The sequence below is a fragment of the Euprymna scolopes genome, chromosome 3 (assembly GCF_053919585.1).
Source record: "Euprymna scolopes isolate OS-2025 chromosome 3, ASM5391958v1, whole genome shotgun sequence".
Lineage (NCBI taxonomy): Eukaryota > Metazoa > Mollusca > Cephalopoda > Sepiida > Sepiolidae > Euprymna > Euprymna scolopes.
In genome coordinates, this window is record NC_136484.1 from 4,738,393 (window position 1) to 4,757,068 (window position 18,676).

Genomic DNA, 18,676 nt, shown 5'->3' on the forward strand with positions numbered 1-18,676 from the left:
TTGTGCATATTATATTTGCATGAAATGTCTTGATTTTTAATCCTATTAAGGTCAAAATCCGACGGAAAAAAATGAGTTCATTTTATTTATATAGAGATTTACGTGAATTTAGAAATTTTCAAATATTTACGTAAATTTAGAAATTTTCAATTCCAAATTGTCATCATATTGCACCCATGATTACAACAAAATAAAGAAAATCAACAGTAAAGAACATTACGTAGAAACTGAATTATTTTTTTTCTTGGCAAGCGAGAAAAATAAAACGTATTATTTTATCCAATTTCTTTTGCTACACGATTCCTAACAGTTTTCATGACAAGATAAAAACATTAGGGTATTTCCCTGCTGCTTTGCAAATTGATCAAGTAGTTTTATTTAAGAAAGAAAATCAAATTTTATATGCTTTAAAACAGATCAACAATCTCACCATTCACTGGTTAGCTCCCCTTTAAATATATTGTGCAATTTGAATAGCCTCAAATTCAAATTGCACAATATATATATTTGATTTTCTTTCTTAAATAAAACTACTTGATCAATTAATGTGAACAATTTGGAATGTGAATTAACAATTTTTAAGCGAACATCAACAGCTACTCACCCAAGACACTGTTGTCATCCATGTTGAAAGATGTTCCCGTCATAATACTGTCCGTCTCCACAGCATCAAGCGCAGCATCTCGGGCTGCTTGAATATCACGCTCGAGTTGGCTGAGGTGCTCATCATACTACAAAAGCACAAGTGATAAAATTAATACAAAATTATCGCAACTGATAAAAAGTTTCTTGTGAATAAAAAGATAAGTATAATATAAAGCACATAACCAGAACTTTTCAGAAAATGCCTTAGAAAAAAAAAAACAGAAATCATGGTTAAGAAAATTCTAGGAACAACAAAATGAAATAGTCGAGAGCATTTGGATATTTTTTTTTCTAAATTGATAAACTTGCGTGACGTCTTAGTATGTGCATGAGTTTCCCACCTCTACGTGACTTACACATCATTATTCCATATTAATCATTAATTGAAATCATAAATGCAAAGAGCATACAGTAGTAAAAGAAACCTTTTTAAAAAATCCTATTAAAAAAACATTTTTATTACAAAATTAAATCTACCAGAATGCATTTTTATCCAAGAATCGCTCCTCTCAATGTGGCCGAATTAAATTTTTTTTTTTTTTTTTTTTTTTTTTTTTTACATGGAGTTCACCACTTATCAAGGCCCAATGGCCACTCGGGGATAAGGGTTATTGTGTGTACAGTAATCAAAGGGATAGTGTAACAATAGTATTGGAGAATTGATAAAGTGTCATTACTTAGGGGGGTGCGGTTCATCAGGAATTTGTTTGTGTTGGACTTGAAGACATCCAGATTGAAGTCGGGAGGGAAACAGGCAAGCGGAACAGCGTTCCACAGGCGTGCAGTTCTAAGAAAGAAGCTTTGTTCATGGAATCTACGTTTTGATATAGGCACAGATAAGGAGTGGGGGAAATTATTGACGGTGGTTTCAGCTAGTCGGGTGTTTTTTGAAAAAGATTGGCGAGGGGGGACCAGAGAATGGAGTTCAGACAAGCACTTGCCATGGAAATAACGATAGAACAACGGCAGGCTCGCTACGTCTCTTCTGTGGGAGAGAGAGGTTGCAGGGTAGAGAAAAGGGCATCCCCACCAAGCCACGAAGTCTATTTTGTACTCTGTCAAGGCAGGATAGACTGTTTTTAGCAGCTCTCGCCCAGATGTGGCAGCAGTACTCCATCTTTGGACGTACTTGGCTCTTATATAGATAGAGAATTGCATCATTAGTGAGATATCTTCTGGAGCAGTAGAAGGATCCCACCATTTTCCCAACGACCTTGGCCACAAACTTGATGTATGTGTTCCATTTAAGATCAGGAGTAAAGGTCAAACCCAGAAGCTTATCAAAACATGGGGCCTCCCCTAGACGAGAGCCATCCATTTCAATTGATGCCAGATGGGGATCAGAGCGTTTAAAATGAAGAGATAGGAGCTTGGTCTTAGATGCATTAAAGGTAACCAGCCACCTCTTTCCCCACTGTACCACACACTCAAGATCAGAGGAGAGAAAATCAGAGAGAACATCATCATTTTGATGTGTTGCCATAGATGGTCGTGTCATCAGCATAGATGTCAACGAAATATTTTAGTATGCGTTTTGGGAGATCATTGATGTAGATCAGGAAGAGAGTTGGGCCCAGGATGGACCCCTGAGAGACTCCAGCATTAATACTGTGGGCCTCTGATTTCTGCCCATCAACCACTACTCTTATGAGCCTATCTGAGAGAAATGATTTAATGATCGAGAAAACATTTCTAAACATTGTGTAGTAGGCCTTTATGCCAAACCTTATCAAAGGCCTTTGATATGTCGAGAGCAATTGCCCAAGAAATGAAGCCTTTGTCGAGAGATTTGCTAATCCTATGAGATATAACCGTTAGCACAATTTAATAGAATACGTTACAATTTCATCAAGCCTTGGGATATTCAGCCTTGCCAACAGGGTATCAAAGCTTCTAGGTTGGGTCTTATTTGATCCGACATCTGTTCATTGCTCTGTCATTACGCTGAAGACAGGTAAGCGAGATTGGGTAGGAGGTTAGAACTCCCCTTCATACAGCATCGCACACCAAACATGATCACTATATACCATTCTTCTAGTAGTAAAAGGGATCGCTGCTAATGTCAGAAATGGTAACAGTTTGAAGAACTCGCATAGCGATCTTATGCAACTGGCAAGGCTGCAACATGCAATTCTGAATTTTTGAGATGTGAATGTTTGTATTATTTCGATTAATCGCGCATTTATTCTCATCTTGGGTGTTATTGGCACAGCGTTTCGGTCGTTGTACCCTGCGACCTTCTTCGGCGGGTGTTGAATACAGGTTTCCTTTTCTAAGAGAAAAGAGGAGGTTAGCTCTGCATTACAAGAATTCGAACCGTGGGTTCGTAGGTCATAAAGAAAGTTCGTAGGTCATAAAGAAAGTTCAATCTTCAGGGGTTGCTAAGATTTTTTTTTAGGGTTTTCTTATGACCCAATTTCTCGGGATATCTGTGCTAATTGTTAATATTAGTGAAAAAATGTTTCATGAAAAAGAATCGATATCTATGTGTATTTTCATTTTTTTTTTTTAAAAAAACCATGCAAGGGAGATAACTCCAAGGGAAGAAGGGTTTTTTTTTTGTAAAGTTACCTCCCATGGGCTGGCATATGTTTTGTTATTTCTTTTTTTCTCCTGTGAATTTGTAATTCGGGGGGGATCCAAATGCGATTAAGTTCTATACTAATGATATTGTTATTTTTTACCATACGTTCCACTTCTTCAAGTTTTCTGATCCGCAATCTTTCTTCTGTATCCAGTATTTCTTTATGATCCACAGACCCACCCTCAAAACCACGGTTTGAATTCTTGCTATGCAGAGCTAACCCCTCTTTTCCTTATTAGAGAAAAGGAAACGTGTTTAACACCCAAAGAAGATCGCAGGGTACAGCGACCGAAACAACATCTAAGATGAGAATAATTGTCCGATTAATCAAAATAATACAAATATCCCCAACATGTTGTGTGTGTGTTAGGAAAATATCCCCAACATGTTGTGTGTGTGTGTTAGGAAAATATCCCCAACATGTTGTGTGTGTGTGTTAGGAAAATATTCCCAACATGTTGTGTGTGTGTGTTAGGAAAATATTCCCAACATGTTGTGTGTGTGTTAGGAAAATATCCCCAACATGTTGTGCGTGTGTGTGTTAGGAAAATATCCCCAACATGTTGTGTGTGTGTTAGGAAAATATCCCCAACATGTTGTGTGTGTTAGGAAAATATCCCCAACATGTTGTGTGTGTGTGTTAGGAAAATATTCCCAACATGTTGTGTGTGTGTGTTAGGAAAATATTCCCAACATGTTGTGTGTGTGTTAGGAAAATATTCCCAACATGTTGTGTGTGTGTTAGGAAAATATTCCCAACATGTTGTGTGTGTGTTAGGAAAATATCCCCAACATGTTGTGTGTGTGTTAGGAAAATATCCCCAACATGTTGTGTGTGTGTTAGGAAAATATCCCCAACATGTTGTGTGTGTTAGGAAAAGAAAAAGAAAAAAACTGGTGAGGAAAAATAAAAATTAAAACCAAATTCAATATTCACTGATATAAAATAGGATGATAAACAAATTGTCAGAATCCCAAGTCAAACATAATAATGGAAAATTGAGTTGACCAATTTCATAAAGATTAATTTGATGACTGATATTGACCAAACGATTTTTGTGATTAAATTGTTAAAATGTTAAAAAAAAAAAATGATGAAGAAAGAATTGACTCTCCATACCTCAGACAAATTTTCCTTAGCAACCTCCACAATTTTAGCCGCTGTGTTAGTGTAGCTGCTTTCGGGGCCGTTGTATTTGCTGCTGTTCGTGTGGATCAATTCAACATCTTCGATGAATTGGTCACGGTGATGATATTTATGCAATTGGACATTCTGACAAAAAAAGTGAAAAAAAATTGGAAAGAATGTTTTTTTTGTTCAACGTTTACAAACATTTTGGAAGTCATTTGATTCTGATTTGTGTAGCTGAACTATTATGGTGTTGAGATTGTAGACTGAATTTTAGAGATTATTTGTCCGACTATTGATGACCTCTGTCAAAGTAGATGATCTATTGTGAGGAAAATAATATTTGTATACAAATTGTTTAGTTAGAGTTTTGAGCATAGTTTCACTTCAGAAACACAGAATTTTATGATATCAAATGGTGATTTAAAATATTTAATAACAAAATAACTGATAAGAAAATAACTGATAAGAAAATAACTGATAAGAAAATAACTGATAAGAAAATAACTGATAACAAAATAACTGATAACAAAATAACTGATAACAAAATAACTGATAACAAAATAACTGATAACAAAATAACTGATAACAAAGTAACTGATAACAAAGTAACTGATAACAAAGTAACTAATAACAAAGTAACTGAAAACAATAACTGATAACAAAATAACTGATAACAAAATAACTGATAACAAAATAACTGATAACAAACTAACCGATAACAAACTAACCGATAACAAAATAACCGATAACAAAATAACCGATAACAAAATAACCGATAACAAAATAACCGATAACAAAATAACCGATAACAAAATAACCGATAACAAATAACCGATTACAAAATAACCGATTACAAAATAACCGATTACAAAATAACCGATTACAAAATAACTGATAACAAAACAGCTGATAACAAAGTAACTGATAACAAAATAACTAACAAACAATAACTAATAACAAAATAACTGATGCAGAGAACATTTTTTCCATGATGGTTGCCATGGCATATTCCAGCAGTTTACACATAAATCGACATAAAGTGAAATGCTCAATCAATGCAACAGACGGCAATTAATAAATTAGAAGAAAATATTTGTTTTAATCGTGCAGAAAGAGTAAATTATAAAAAATAAATCATTTTCATAAATCACGATGAATGTAACAAGTTTGCAGATTATGCTGTAGCATAATCTGCAAACTTGTTACATTTTGGAAATTAATCGGAAATACATATGGTCCCATAACATTGCAACTGCTTGCAATTTATTGCGAAGGTATGTCAGCAGTTCGGAACACACTATTTGAAAAAATTTCCTATGAGACATTTGCGAAAAATACTTTCGTTAAGAATCCCTGGCAGACCTTCTTTTTTTTTTTTTTTTTTTTTTTTTACAATGGTGTCACCACTTATCAAGGCCCAGAGGCCACTCGAGGATAAGGGTTAATAGATATACATTAGTCATTGTGATTTTAGCATAGTAAACAGTGGGAATTTTGAAACACCTACCCCCTAACATTAACGCAAAACATTTTGTCATAAGAAAAAAAATTTTTTTGTATCACCAAAAAAAAAATTTAAAAAAATAAAATAAAAAAAACCTCCTTAAAACAGTACGGAAAAATTTGTTGCCACACATTATTTTATAAAAAATATTGTTTCTTAATTTTTGAGACGAGGATTGATTATTCATATTATTTGGAATCTTTGGACTATCGTGCTCATCTTGAGTTGATTTTCACAACATTTCAGTCGATGTAACCTCCGATCTTCTTCAGGTGTATCTTGTCGAACTCAGGAACGTGTCTATGAAACTCGAGAATCTGGACAGAATTTTAAACAAAACCCTTTATTTACTTCACGGGGTAGCATGCTCTTGTTCGATTAGCCATGACTGAATAGAGGTCTTAAGTAATTCGCATTGTATTTTTTCGGTCGCCCACACTGCGGACTCATGGAGCAGTGGTTAAAGTACTTGGAAAAATCAATCATAAAGGTGATATTCTCCTTAAGGTTGAAAATTCAATTCTCAGTGTTTGCGACTGAAAAATAAAGTTATCAATTACTTAGGATTTCTATCCAATCATGGCTGACAGAACAAGAACATGCTCCCCTGTGAAGAAAATAAAGGGTTCCATTTGAAACTCCAATCCAGAGGTTACATCGACCAAAACATTATGCAAAAACACTCAAGATGAGAACAGTAGTCCGAAGAATCCAAATATGAAAAAAAAAAAATTTATTTATGAAACTTATAGGTTGAATTTCTTTTATTTCCATTTTTTTTTTCATTGAATAAGTACCAATTAATTAATTAATTTCATTGAATAAGTACCAATTAATTAATTAATTTCATTGAATAAGTACCAATTAATTAATTTCATTGAATAAGTACCAATTAATTAATTTCATTGAATAAGTACCAATTAATTAATTAATTTCATTGAATAAGTACCAATTAATTAATTAATTTCATTGAATAAGTACCAATTAATTTCCCAACCTGACCTCCCCTACGCCCTGTGTGAAGAGAGGAAACACAATTAAAATCAAGTCGGATGATTACGCGTCAATGATAAATAATAAAAACACATTTTAAATAATGACACTCTTTTTAATTAAAAATTGCATTACGCAGGTGAAAATTACAGTTCAAATAAAATTAACAGGAGAACTTTTTGATATACTTATATATCAGGTAAAAAATAGGTATCTACACAAAAATTATGGAAAATTATTGAGTAAAATTTTAATTAAAAATAAAATTAAGTTTTATTGTATTTTGCCGATAAAAGTGAAAATACCAGTGAAGCAAGGGGAGATAAGCCAGTCTGTTATTCAACCAATAATGAATGATGGCTCGGCAAAATACAATAAAACTTAATTTTATTTTTAATTCAATTTTTATGCAATGATTTTTCTAAATTTTTGGTGAATATACTTATTTTTGCCCGATACATGAACATATCAAAAAATTTTTATTTGGAATAATTGGAAAAATGTTTCTAGCTGACTATAATATGGTTGCATTCAAATCCAATGTAAACAAATTCTTGCTGAGCCACTGCCACCCTTCTAAATAATCCATTTCTACCACTAACTATTAATACACTATTGTCTCAGTGATTACTGTACCCTAATTAATCCTTATCCTCAAGTGGCCTTTGGGCCTTGATAAGTGCTGACTCCCATGTAGAAAAGAAAATTTTTAAATAGAAACATTTTAAATCTTTTATTTACAATTGCATTTATTTGTCTATCCACGAGGGCAGGGTTAGATTAGTGTTTAATGTAGAGAAAATCCAGTTAAAAAAAGGGGGGGGGCACTCTGAATTGGAATGAAAATAAAAATTGCCTCAGTCAAGAAGGATCTCTCTCATCAACAAAGACAGAAAAGACAACAGGCAGTATCAGGAAATGATACACTTTGCTTCCCGGCAAAAATCAATTTGGACTAAGAAAGACACAAGATGAGTAGCAATGGGAAGCTATTCTTTGATGAAACAAAAATTATCCAAATCCCCATCGTGACAAAATTAACATTTTTTAGTTTTCAGAGAGAACTTCCCCGAGAGAAAAAAAGAATGTATGGCAAAGATGAAACAAAACTTATCCAAATCTACCCTCCATCATGGCAAGATCAGATGTTTTGTTTTCAGAGAGAACTCTCACAAGAGGAAAAAGAAATCATGGCAAAAGATGGAAAGAGAAAATAAAACAGGAAAAGAATGATAAAACAAGTAAAAAATAAATAAAATCTAGTTAAATAGCAACAAGAAAAATAAAGTGGTGAGACAGTGTCCTCTGTAAAGTAAGGTCATGATAAGCGATTTGGTGAGAATCAGTTTTTTCTTATAAAATAAATGGATTTGGGCCAAAGCAAAGCAAGGATGTTGAAGAATTTAATTTTAAGCACAAAATCAATTTTTGGAGAAAGTAAAAAACTTACAACCTTGATTATTTTTATTTATTTTTTTTTTTTTAACTGCAATTTTCACTTTTCTAAAGTTTGATTTAGAATATTTTTTGTTGATATAAAAATTTTGGCTTTTCCATTTTATGTGATTTTATAATAATACTTGTGGTAGACATCTTTCTCCACCACATGGGCTGCCATATTGAATATACGCTTTCTTAGCTATACAGAAGATAAAAAGGTAAACAAACTGCCAACGTTCACTCAAATCAATCGCGCACATTATTTACCTTAAGCAAAGTGCTGAAATCCATGGGTTTTTTGATGACTTCATAATAATCTTTCACTGATTTTTTGTTCACAGGTTGATGGAATGGCCAAGACTGAAACAGAAAAAATAAACAAAGTTTTATTTATTTTTAAATAAATAAAATAAACCTTATTTGGAATTAAAATGATCCAGGGAAAAAATTTTAGTGATTTAAGGTAAAAAAAAAAATTTTTTAATAATATAAAATACTGCCACTTTGAAAACATTGCTTTGTATTCGAATATAGAAATTAAGCCACATAACAAGATGTGTTGTTTTTTAATATATGGGTTGATAAGAAAAACAGTAACACTTTGAAAACAGTTTCATATTTGAATTATATAAATTAGAAAACCAAATGTTTTTTCTTTAAAATTTATAGTAAAAAAATTAATGATTTAAGCAAATGAAATGTTTTTAAATGGTTATAGCAAATGAAAAAATTTTGTTTTAATGATTTAAGCAAATGAAAAAATTTTGTTTTAATGATTTAAGCAAATGAAAAAATTTTGTTTTAATGATTTAAGCAAATGAAAAAAATTTGTTTTAATGATTTAAGCAAATGAAAAAAATTTGTTTTAATGATTTAAGCAAATGAAAACTGGTGCAGAAATTGTCAATTTTGTTTGAAAGATTGATATTTTTTTGTTTATGTCACAGATTTTTGATTGATCCATTCTATAACCTTCATTAGATGTTCATATTACAAATGTATTTTTTAATTATAATTGTTTCCATGAGACAAAAGGAAACATTAAAAAGAAAAATTATATTTTACGTCTGTAATCTTAAAATACACCATAAATGAATGTTAAGTTTGATTCCTTCCATTCAAACTCGTATTTCCCAGGCACTGTTTTAGTAATGACTGGATATTCGTGTTTTTGTTTTGCTTTTTAAAAAAGGTACAATAGTCCAAACAATGTTAATTCGTTGAAAGTAAAAGTAAAGGCAACTCAAAATATTAATGTGGCTTCGGGTTAGGACATTTTTTTTTTTTTAAATTGTTAAAAAAAATTGTTTAATGTTCTTACATTTTCGACAACTTTCATTTTCTGTTGAATAATATTTTCTAAAATGAAAGAGAAAGCCACTTGATCGTCGTCGTCCAATAAAGGATTGATGGCTTTCTCTAAACGCATCAACTTTTCTTCTTTCTGAAAAACAAACGAAATGTTAAAAATTTTATGAAAATAGATTGAAGTAAATTATGGATTTTTTTTTTTAGATGAGATGATAGATTGAAGCATGACAGTAAATTGAGATACAAATTTGATTAGAAATGAAACACAAACTTATTTCATACAAAAAAAAATCTTAAGCGTTTAACATTTATTTGATGTTAAAAGGAGTTTGGTAAAAAAAATATTCTAAAAAAAATCCTCTTAAATTTTCAATTTGTGAATTAATGGACCTATCAGATAAAATATCAAGTTAATGTTAAATTGTAATTTCACATTTCTGGATTTTATCATTTTTGTCAAAATTATTCTGTACGTTTTTTTTTATGTATGAGAGTAATTTGTTTTAGTTTTTTATTTATGACTATGTGGATATGTTACTTATTAGCAATAATACTTTTTTTTGTTGTTTTTTTACACAGTGGTCACCACTTATCAAGGCCCGGAAGCCACTCAGGGATAAGTGTTATTGCAAGTACATTACGTTAGTGTGGAGATTTGATGAAGTGTTTACTTAAGGGGGCGGTACATTAGGAACTTGTTAACGTTGGACTTAAAGAAGACATCCAAGTTGTAGTCAGGTGGGAAGCAGGCAGACGGAACAGAGTTCCACAGGCGTGCACTTCTAAGAAAGAAGCTTTGTTCATGGAATCCACGTTTTGATTTAGGCACAGATAAAGAATAGGGGAAATTTTTCACAGTGGATTCAGCTAGACGGGTGTTTTTCGTGAAGGATTGGCGAGGGGGGACCAGAGATTGGAGTTCAGATGAGCACCTGCCATGGAAATAACGATAAAACAAGGATATGCTCGCAACGTCTCTTCTGTGGGAGAGAGGTTGCAGAGTAGAGAAAAGGGCATCCTCCACTGTTTTTAGCAGCTCCTGCCCAGATATGGCAGCAGTATTCCATCCTTGGACGTACTTGGCTTTTACATAGATAGAGAATTGCAGCAGTAGTGAGATATCTTCTGGAGCGGTAGAAGGATCCCACCATACTAATAACGTGTAATTTATATGATATATTCAACGTCACGTTTCGCTCCATCTTAAGGTTTATTGTCAGGGATCATTCAAGCAGGTCCACAGCAGAGCATGTCTCACCTTGGGGACAGTTTGTGAGGATGTGTGCGAAAAGTCATATATTGATTTAAAAGAGAAAAAATCTCACCTCAGCAAATTTGTTTAAACATAATTCAAGCATAGCTTTAGCAATAAGGCTTATTAAGTGCTTGTCACCTGTAAGCAAAAAAAGTGAAATATGATTAAATACATTAAAGTTTACTTTTTAATGATTTTGTTTTTTTTGTTTTTTTAAATGATGAACAGAAAATTGAAAGAAAGCATTTGATATAATTTAATAAAAGTTAGTTCTATTTTTAAACGCTTGGTCAGTCTATCAAGCTTTACTCTAAAATATTTTTGTCAGTCTGTCACAATTAAAGTTTATAAGTGGAAATCTAGTATTACGGTTCATTTGTGCTCCTAAATAAAAAAAAAAGTATTTTTCAAAAGAGTTATGAATCTTGAAAATAAATTTGTTGCACGGAGGAAATTAAAGAAGCTGCCAGGAAACTATACGTCTTAGCCGTTTCTGCAAGTTTCGAGGAGGAAAGTCTTTTAGACCTGCTTTACCATCATGCATGATTTCAAACTCTTTTGATCGGCAATAGTTTCAATGTAGCAATCATATTACGGTCTTGTGACGATTAATAACAGTCCAGTGGATGTGCAAACTGGAGGAAAGAGCCAATCAATTGTGTTTATTGGAAACTTAGTGAGATTACGCATGTCTTAAATAATAATCATCACAAATCGTTCAACCATATCGTCTTCCATGTTTTGCATAACAGGTTTAGATATTTCAGGCATGAGTTAGAAAGTGAAGTAGACAGAGGAAGATGTGGTTTTAGTGTGTAAAAATTATTATAACTACATGCAAACTGATTGATGTCGACCTTTATGAAGAAGATTGCATGGAGAATAAATGGGACATCTTGCCAATTCCAGAGTCTGAGAAATTTGCAGCCCTAAAATTACTTGAAGAAAAAAAATGTCTGTCAATCTGTCGGGTTTATCTTTAAGTTCAAAATATGATTTTTTATCACTATACACAGATTAATGATATACATTTTAAGAATATCCATTTTTAATGAAGTTATGTCTGGTCCAAGGTCTTAATTTCAGAGCAAATAATACTAATGTAAAATAAAGCAAACACACACACGCACTGATACATTTCCTAGTGAAAGAAACTGACCGTTGTATAGTTTACTGTTGATGGACATTTGGTTGACGTCAGACAGGAATTCTTCCCTTGATGTATATTTCTTCTTTCTTACATTCTGCAAGAAAATACAAAAACAAAAATAAATTACCATCTTATTAACAGAATCATATAAGACAAATTATCGTCTAATAAAAAATATCAAGCTAACTGCTGCAACTTTGCTTCCTGTATGTGTGTGTGTGGGGGGGGTCCTTTCATTTGTTTGTTTCCTTTCTTTTCTTTAAATTATTTTTCTAGTAGGATTTTGAAAGTTAATCACTAAACTATTGAAAGAAAAAACTGTTATAAAAATATAACTAATTTTGTTGCCATAATCTTTTAATTTCTATAAAATTATTGGATAAAAGTAGCTTCCAAAGTTTTGAATCATAATAAGAATTTGCTAGAAATTTCTAAGCCAGTTGAAATGAATTTGTATTTGATAGTTTAAATGCATTCAAATTTCAAAGTGTCACGATGTAATTAATCTTTTTTTTTCAACTATTATAAGTTTTGAAAATTTTATTGGTTTAAAAGGAAGTGAAAATATCATTTCATGAATATCATTTCAGAATTCAATTATTTTTTTAAAATAGGATTTTTAAAAGTTTAAAACTATTTTTTTATTTTGATAAATAAAAATACAATAAAAAAAGATATGAAAAAAAGATTAAATCTTATAGAGTTGAGAAACACAAACACACACACAACAGACAATTTTGTTGAGTTTTTATTGAAAAAGTAGTCCTTTTTATTTATTATTTGTATTTATTTGCTTGGTTCGAAACTTTGTTCAAAAAATTTTATTCTGATCAAAATATTTCCTAAGAAAATGAGTGAAAATCATTTCAGCCATTTTTTTACTTCCAAATGTTCCAGATGAGCATTTCTATTTGGAAGCAAAATGTCTGACACAACCAACATCTTAATTTTTTTAATTTTATGAAAAACTATCAAAGAACACAAAGTTTAAATTTCTCAGGCGGTAAATTTTCATACCTCTCTTAGAGTTTGCAGATCCATTGGGTTCTTGACAATTTCGTAATAATCTGTTACTATTTTGGGATTGACTGGAAATAGGAATGGTTGGGTCTAAAAGAAAAAAAAACATGGCAAATTTATAAATTATAAATTGAAAAAAGGTTTTCTGTCAAAGTTATTTTCTTCAATCATAATTCAAAACTAATGCAAGCAATTGTGTTTTAAACAGAATTATTTAAAAAAAAACAGCCAAGAATAAATAGTAATGGTGATCTGTTGGATCACAGATACTTCTCATATCAAAATATTACAATTTATCAAGATATCTAGATATAATTTATCCACAAATTATTATTTTTTTTATAATTTAAGTCACCATTTTTATTTTTTTAACAAAATATCCACAAAACCTTATACACAACACAAAAAAATGTTTGAAACTTTAAACTCATGTTTCCTATAATTTTTTGCATTACATGTGTAACAGACCATAATAAAATGCAAGCCGAGCATGCAGGGTCCCCCTCCACAAGTGAAAAAGTTTACTTTCACTATAACTAATGCTTGTGCTGAATTTAAAAAAAATCCAAGGCATGGTTATTGAAAAAAGTGTAAATAAATGAACGGATGAACGATTTTGGGGCAATTTTACACCTATAATTGCCCCTTGGGGAGCAACCAGAGTTATCTCAGAAAATCCATTCTGGCAAAAAGTTATTTTTAACATGACTAATGTTTTGAATTACACTACAAACTCGTGTAGTGAGTTCAATCTCGGATACGGCCACACTGGATGGATGGATTACCCCTATAATGGCCCCCGGGGGTAGGGGAAAAGGGTAGCCAGAGTTATCCCAGAAAATCCGTTCTAGCAAAAGTTTACTTTCACCATGTCTAATGTTTGTGCAAAATTTTTTAAAAATCCAAAGTGTGAACAAATGAACTGACAAACGGGAGAGATTGCTAGGTCTAATCCTTTCTTTGTCGGGGATCAAAAAATGGAACACAGGTAAAGGATGAAAAAGGAATAAAAACAATTTTAAAAAAAAAGAATTAAAAATAATTTGTTAACTTACATTAGGAATGTCTCGCATTTCATTCACTATCGACTCAAATATTGATGAAAGCGTAACCAAAGGATCCGTTCTTCTACGATTTGCTGATTGTTTCGGTTTCTGAAAATTGATGAGCGACACATTTTGACAGTCATTACAAGAAAGGAAAAAGATTTACCAAATTTGAAATTTAGGAAAATAAAATTTTTTATGTAATCTATCAATTTTATTTTCCAAATTAAAAAAAAATGAGTCTTTAAAATGAATCTACGACGTTGGCAGCTGATATAATTAAAATTCTTTATAATCACCCAACAATATAATTTCAATATATTTATAATCACCCAACGATATAATTTCAATATATTTATAATCACCCAACGATATAATTTCAATATATTTATAATCACCAAACAATATAATTTCAATATATTTATAATCACCAAACAATATAATTTCAATATAATTCTTTATAATCACCCAACAATATAATTTCAATGTAATTTATAATCACCCAATGATATAATTTCAATATAATTATTTATAATCACCCAACGATATAATTTCAATATAATTATTTATAATCACCCAACAATATAATTTCAATATAATTATTCATAATCACCCAACAATATAATTTCAATATAATTATTTATAATCACCCAACAATATAATTTCAATATAATTATTTATAATCACCCAACAATATAATTTCAATATAATTTTTTATAATCACGCAACAATATAATTTCAATTCTTTATAATCACCCAACAATATAATTTCAATATAATTCTTTAATATCACCCAACAATACAATTTCAATAAAATTCTTTATAATCTCCCAACAATACAATTTCAATATAATTATTTATAATCACCCAACAATATAATTTCAATATAATTATTTATAATCAACCAACGATAGAATTTCAAAATAATTCTTTATAATCACACAACAATATAATTTCAATATAATTATTTATAATCAACCAACGATAGAATTTCAATATAATTCTTTATAATCACGCAACGGTATAATTTCAATATAATTTTTTATAATCACGCAACAATATAATTTCAATTCTTTATAATCATCCAATATAATTTCAATATAATTCTTTATAATCACCCAACGATATAATTTCAATATAATTATTTATAATCACCCAACGATATAATTTCAATATAATTATTTATAATCACACAACGATATAATTTCAATATATTTATAATCACCCAACAATATAATTTCAATATAATTATTTATAATCACCCAACCATATAATTTCAATATAATTATTTATAATCACCCAACAATATAATTTCAATATAATTATTTATAATCACCCAACAATATAATTTCAATATAATTATTTATAATCACCCAACAATATAATTTCAATATAATTATTTATGATCATCCAACAATATAATTTCAATATAATTATTTATAATCACCCAACAATATAATTTCAATATAATTCTTTATAATCAACCAACGATAGAATTTCAAAATAATTCTTTATAATCACACAACGATATAATTTCAATAAAATTCTTTATAATCACGCAACGGTATAATTTCAATATAATTTTTTATAATCACGCAACAATATAATTTCAATTCTTTATAATCAGCCAATATAATTTCAGTATAATTCTTTAATATCACCCAACAATACAATTTCAATAAAATTCTTTATAATCTCCCAACAATACAATTTCAATATAATTCTTTATAATCACCCAACAATATAATTTCAATATAATTCTTTATAATCACCCAACAATATAATTTCAATATAATTCTTTATAATCACCCAACAATATAATTTCAATATAATTCTTTATAATCACTCAACAATATAATTTCAATATAATTCTTTATAATCACCCAACAATATAATTTCAATATAATTCTTTATAATCACCCAACAATACAATTTCAATAAAATTCTTTATAATCTCCAAACAATACAATTTCAATATAATTCTTTATAATCACCCAACAATAAAATTTCAATAAAATTCTTTACAATTACCTAACAATTTCAATAAAATTCTTTATAATCACGCAACGGTATAATTTCAATATCATTTTTTATAATCATGCAACAATATAATTTCAATTCTTTATAATCAGCCAATATAATTTCAATAAAATTCTTTACAATTACCTAACAATTTCAATATAATTCTTTATAATCACCCAACAATATAATTTCAATATAATTCTTTATAATCACCCAACAATATAATTTCAATATAATTCTTTATAATCACCCAACAATATAATTTCAATATAATTCTTTATAATCACCCAACAATATAATTTCAATATAATTCTTTATAATCACCCAACAATATAATTTCAATATAATTCTTTATAATCACCCAACAATATAATTTCAATATAATTCTTTATAATCACCCAACAATATAATTTCAATATAATTCTTTATAATCACCCAACAATATAATTTCAATATAATTCTTTATAATCACCCAACAATATAATTTCAATATAATTCTTTATAATCACCCAACAATATAATTTCAATATAATTCTTTATAATCACCCAACAATATAATTTCAATATAATTCTTTATAATCACCCAACAATATAATTTCAATATAATTCTTTATAATCACCCAACAATATAATTTCAATATAATTCTTTATAATCACCCAACAATATAATTTCAATATAATTATTTATAATCACCCAACAATATAATTTCAATATAATTCTTTATAATCACTCAACAATATAATTTCAATATAATTCTTTATAATCACCCAACAATATAATTTCAATATAATTCTTTATAATCACCCAACAATACAATTTCAATAAAATTCTTTATAATCTCCAAACAATACAATTTCAATATAATTCTTTATAATCACCCAACAATAAAATTTCAATAAAATTCTTTACAATTACCTAACAATTTCAATAAAATTCTTTATAATCACGCAACGGTATAATTTCAATATCATTTTTTATAATCATGCAACAATATAATTTCAATTCTTTATAATCAGCCAATATAATTTCAATAAAATTCTTTACAATTACCTAACAATTTCAATATAATTCTTTATAATCACCCAACAATATAATTTCAATATAATTCTTTATAATCACCCAACAATATAATTTCAATATAATTCTTTATAATCACCCAACAATATAATTTCAATATAATTCTTTATAATCACCCAACAATATAATTTCAATATAATTCTTTATAATCACCCAACAATATAATTTCAATATAATTCTTTATAATCACCCAACAATATAATTTCAATATAATTCTTTATAATCACCCAACAATATAATTTCAATATAATTCTTTATAATCACCCAACAATATAATTTCAATATAATTCTTTATAATCACCCAACAATATAATTTCAATATAATTCTTTATAATCACCCAACAATATAATTTCAATATAATTCTTTATAATCACCCAACAATATAATTTCAATATAATTCTTTATAATCACCCAACAATATAATTTCAATATAATTCTTTATAATCACCCAACAATATAATTTCAATATAATTATTTATAATCACCCAACAATATAATTTCAATATAATTCTTTATAATCACCCAACAATATAATTTCAATATAATTCTTTATAATCACCCAACAATATAATTTCAATATAATTCTTTATAATCACCCAACAATATAATTTCAATATAATTATTTATAATCACCCAACAATATAATTTCAATATAATTCTTTATAATCACCCAACAATATAATTTCAATATAATTCTTTATAATCACCCAACAATATAATTTCAATATAATTCTTTATAATCACCCAACAATATAATTTCAATATAAGTCTTTATAATCACCCAACAATATAAAAAAATTAGAAAAATTGAAACTATATTTCATCCAACACTTCATGTTTTATTACATGAAATACAGATTGAGTTGTTGTTTTGACATCATGGGTTTTTTTAAACAAGTACTAAAGACAAAAATAACAAAAAAGAGGATTTTTTTTTTTATTAATTCAAAAGAAAAAGAAACAGTTCCTACCTTAAGGTAATCACAATGTACAACTGTCCCCGTGCGTCGTTTCTTTTTCGTTTCAACAGCTTGTTTAGGAAATTTGAGCAATAAGGATTTCCGTCGCATTTGGTCGGCACTAGAAAGCAAAAAAGATGACATCACAAATGAAATGAACACTTTCCTTTTTGTATAAAATGGGAAACACATATCGAATGACGTAGAAGTTTACACAATATCGACAATCTAACACATTAATGCAGCTAATGTATTTACACAATATTTAAATCCGAAAACTCTAACGAATACAATTACTGCAAATCACTTTGTCAACATATACTACGTTGCAACACTGTCAAAAAAAGGTTTTTGACATCTTGCGTTTACAGTGAACGTGTAAGAGTTTGTCATTAGTATAAATGTTGGGAGATATAAGTGCAGTAAGTTCCTTGGAGCACATTCCACGGAAGTTCTTGTAAAACAAGCACAGGGATTTAACATTGTGGTGATGGGACAGAGGCTGAAGCTTGATAAACAGCACAAGATATAAAACA

At 29.3% G+C, this 18,676-nt stretch overlaps 1 protein-coding gene across 3 annotated transcripts in view; it reads right to left on the reverse strand.

Moving 5' to 3' along the window:
* LOC145252820 (transcription initiation factor TFIID subunit 1-like) overlaps window positions 1-18,676 on the reverse strand; it is a 120,498-nt gene that overhangs the window by 11,273 nt on the left and 90,549 nt on the right. For all 3 annotated transcript variants that reach the window (XM_080112809.1, XM_080112804.1, XM_080112796.1), the window contains exons 30-38: window positions 18,153-18,261; window positions 14,090-14,188; window positions 13,032-13,124; window positions 12,024-12,108; window positions 10,935-11,002; window positions 9,620-9,742; window positions 8,566-8,658; window positions 4,350-4,502; window positions 605-731 (exon numbers count right to left, since the gene is read on the reverse strand). In XM_080112809.1, the coding sequence (XP_079968935.1) occupies window positions 605-731; window positions 4,350-4,502; window positions 8,566-8,658; window positions 9,620-9,742; window positions 10,935-11,002; window positions 12,024-12,108; window positions 13,032-13,124; window positions 14,090-14,188; window positions 18,153-18,261 (950 nt within the window). The remainder of the gene's footprint in view (window positions 1-604; window positions 732-4,349; window positions 4,503-8,565; window positions 8,659-9,619; window positions 9,743-10,934; window positions 11,003-12,023; window positions 12,109-13,031; window positions 13,125-14,089; window positions 14,189-18,152; window positions 18,262-18,676) is intronic.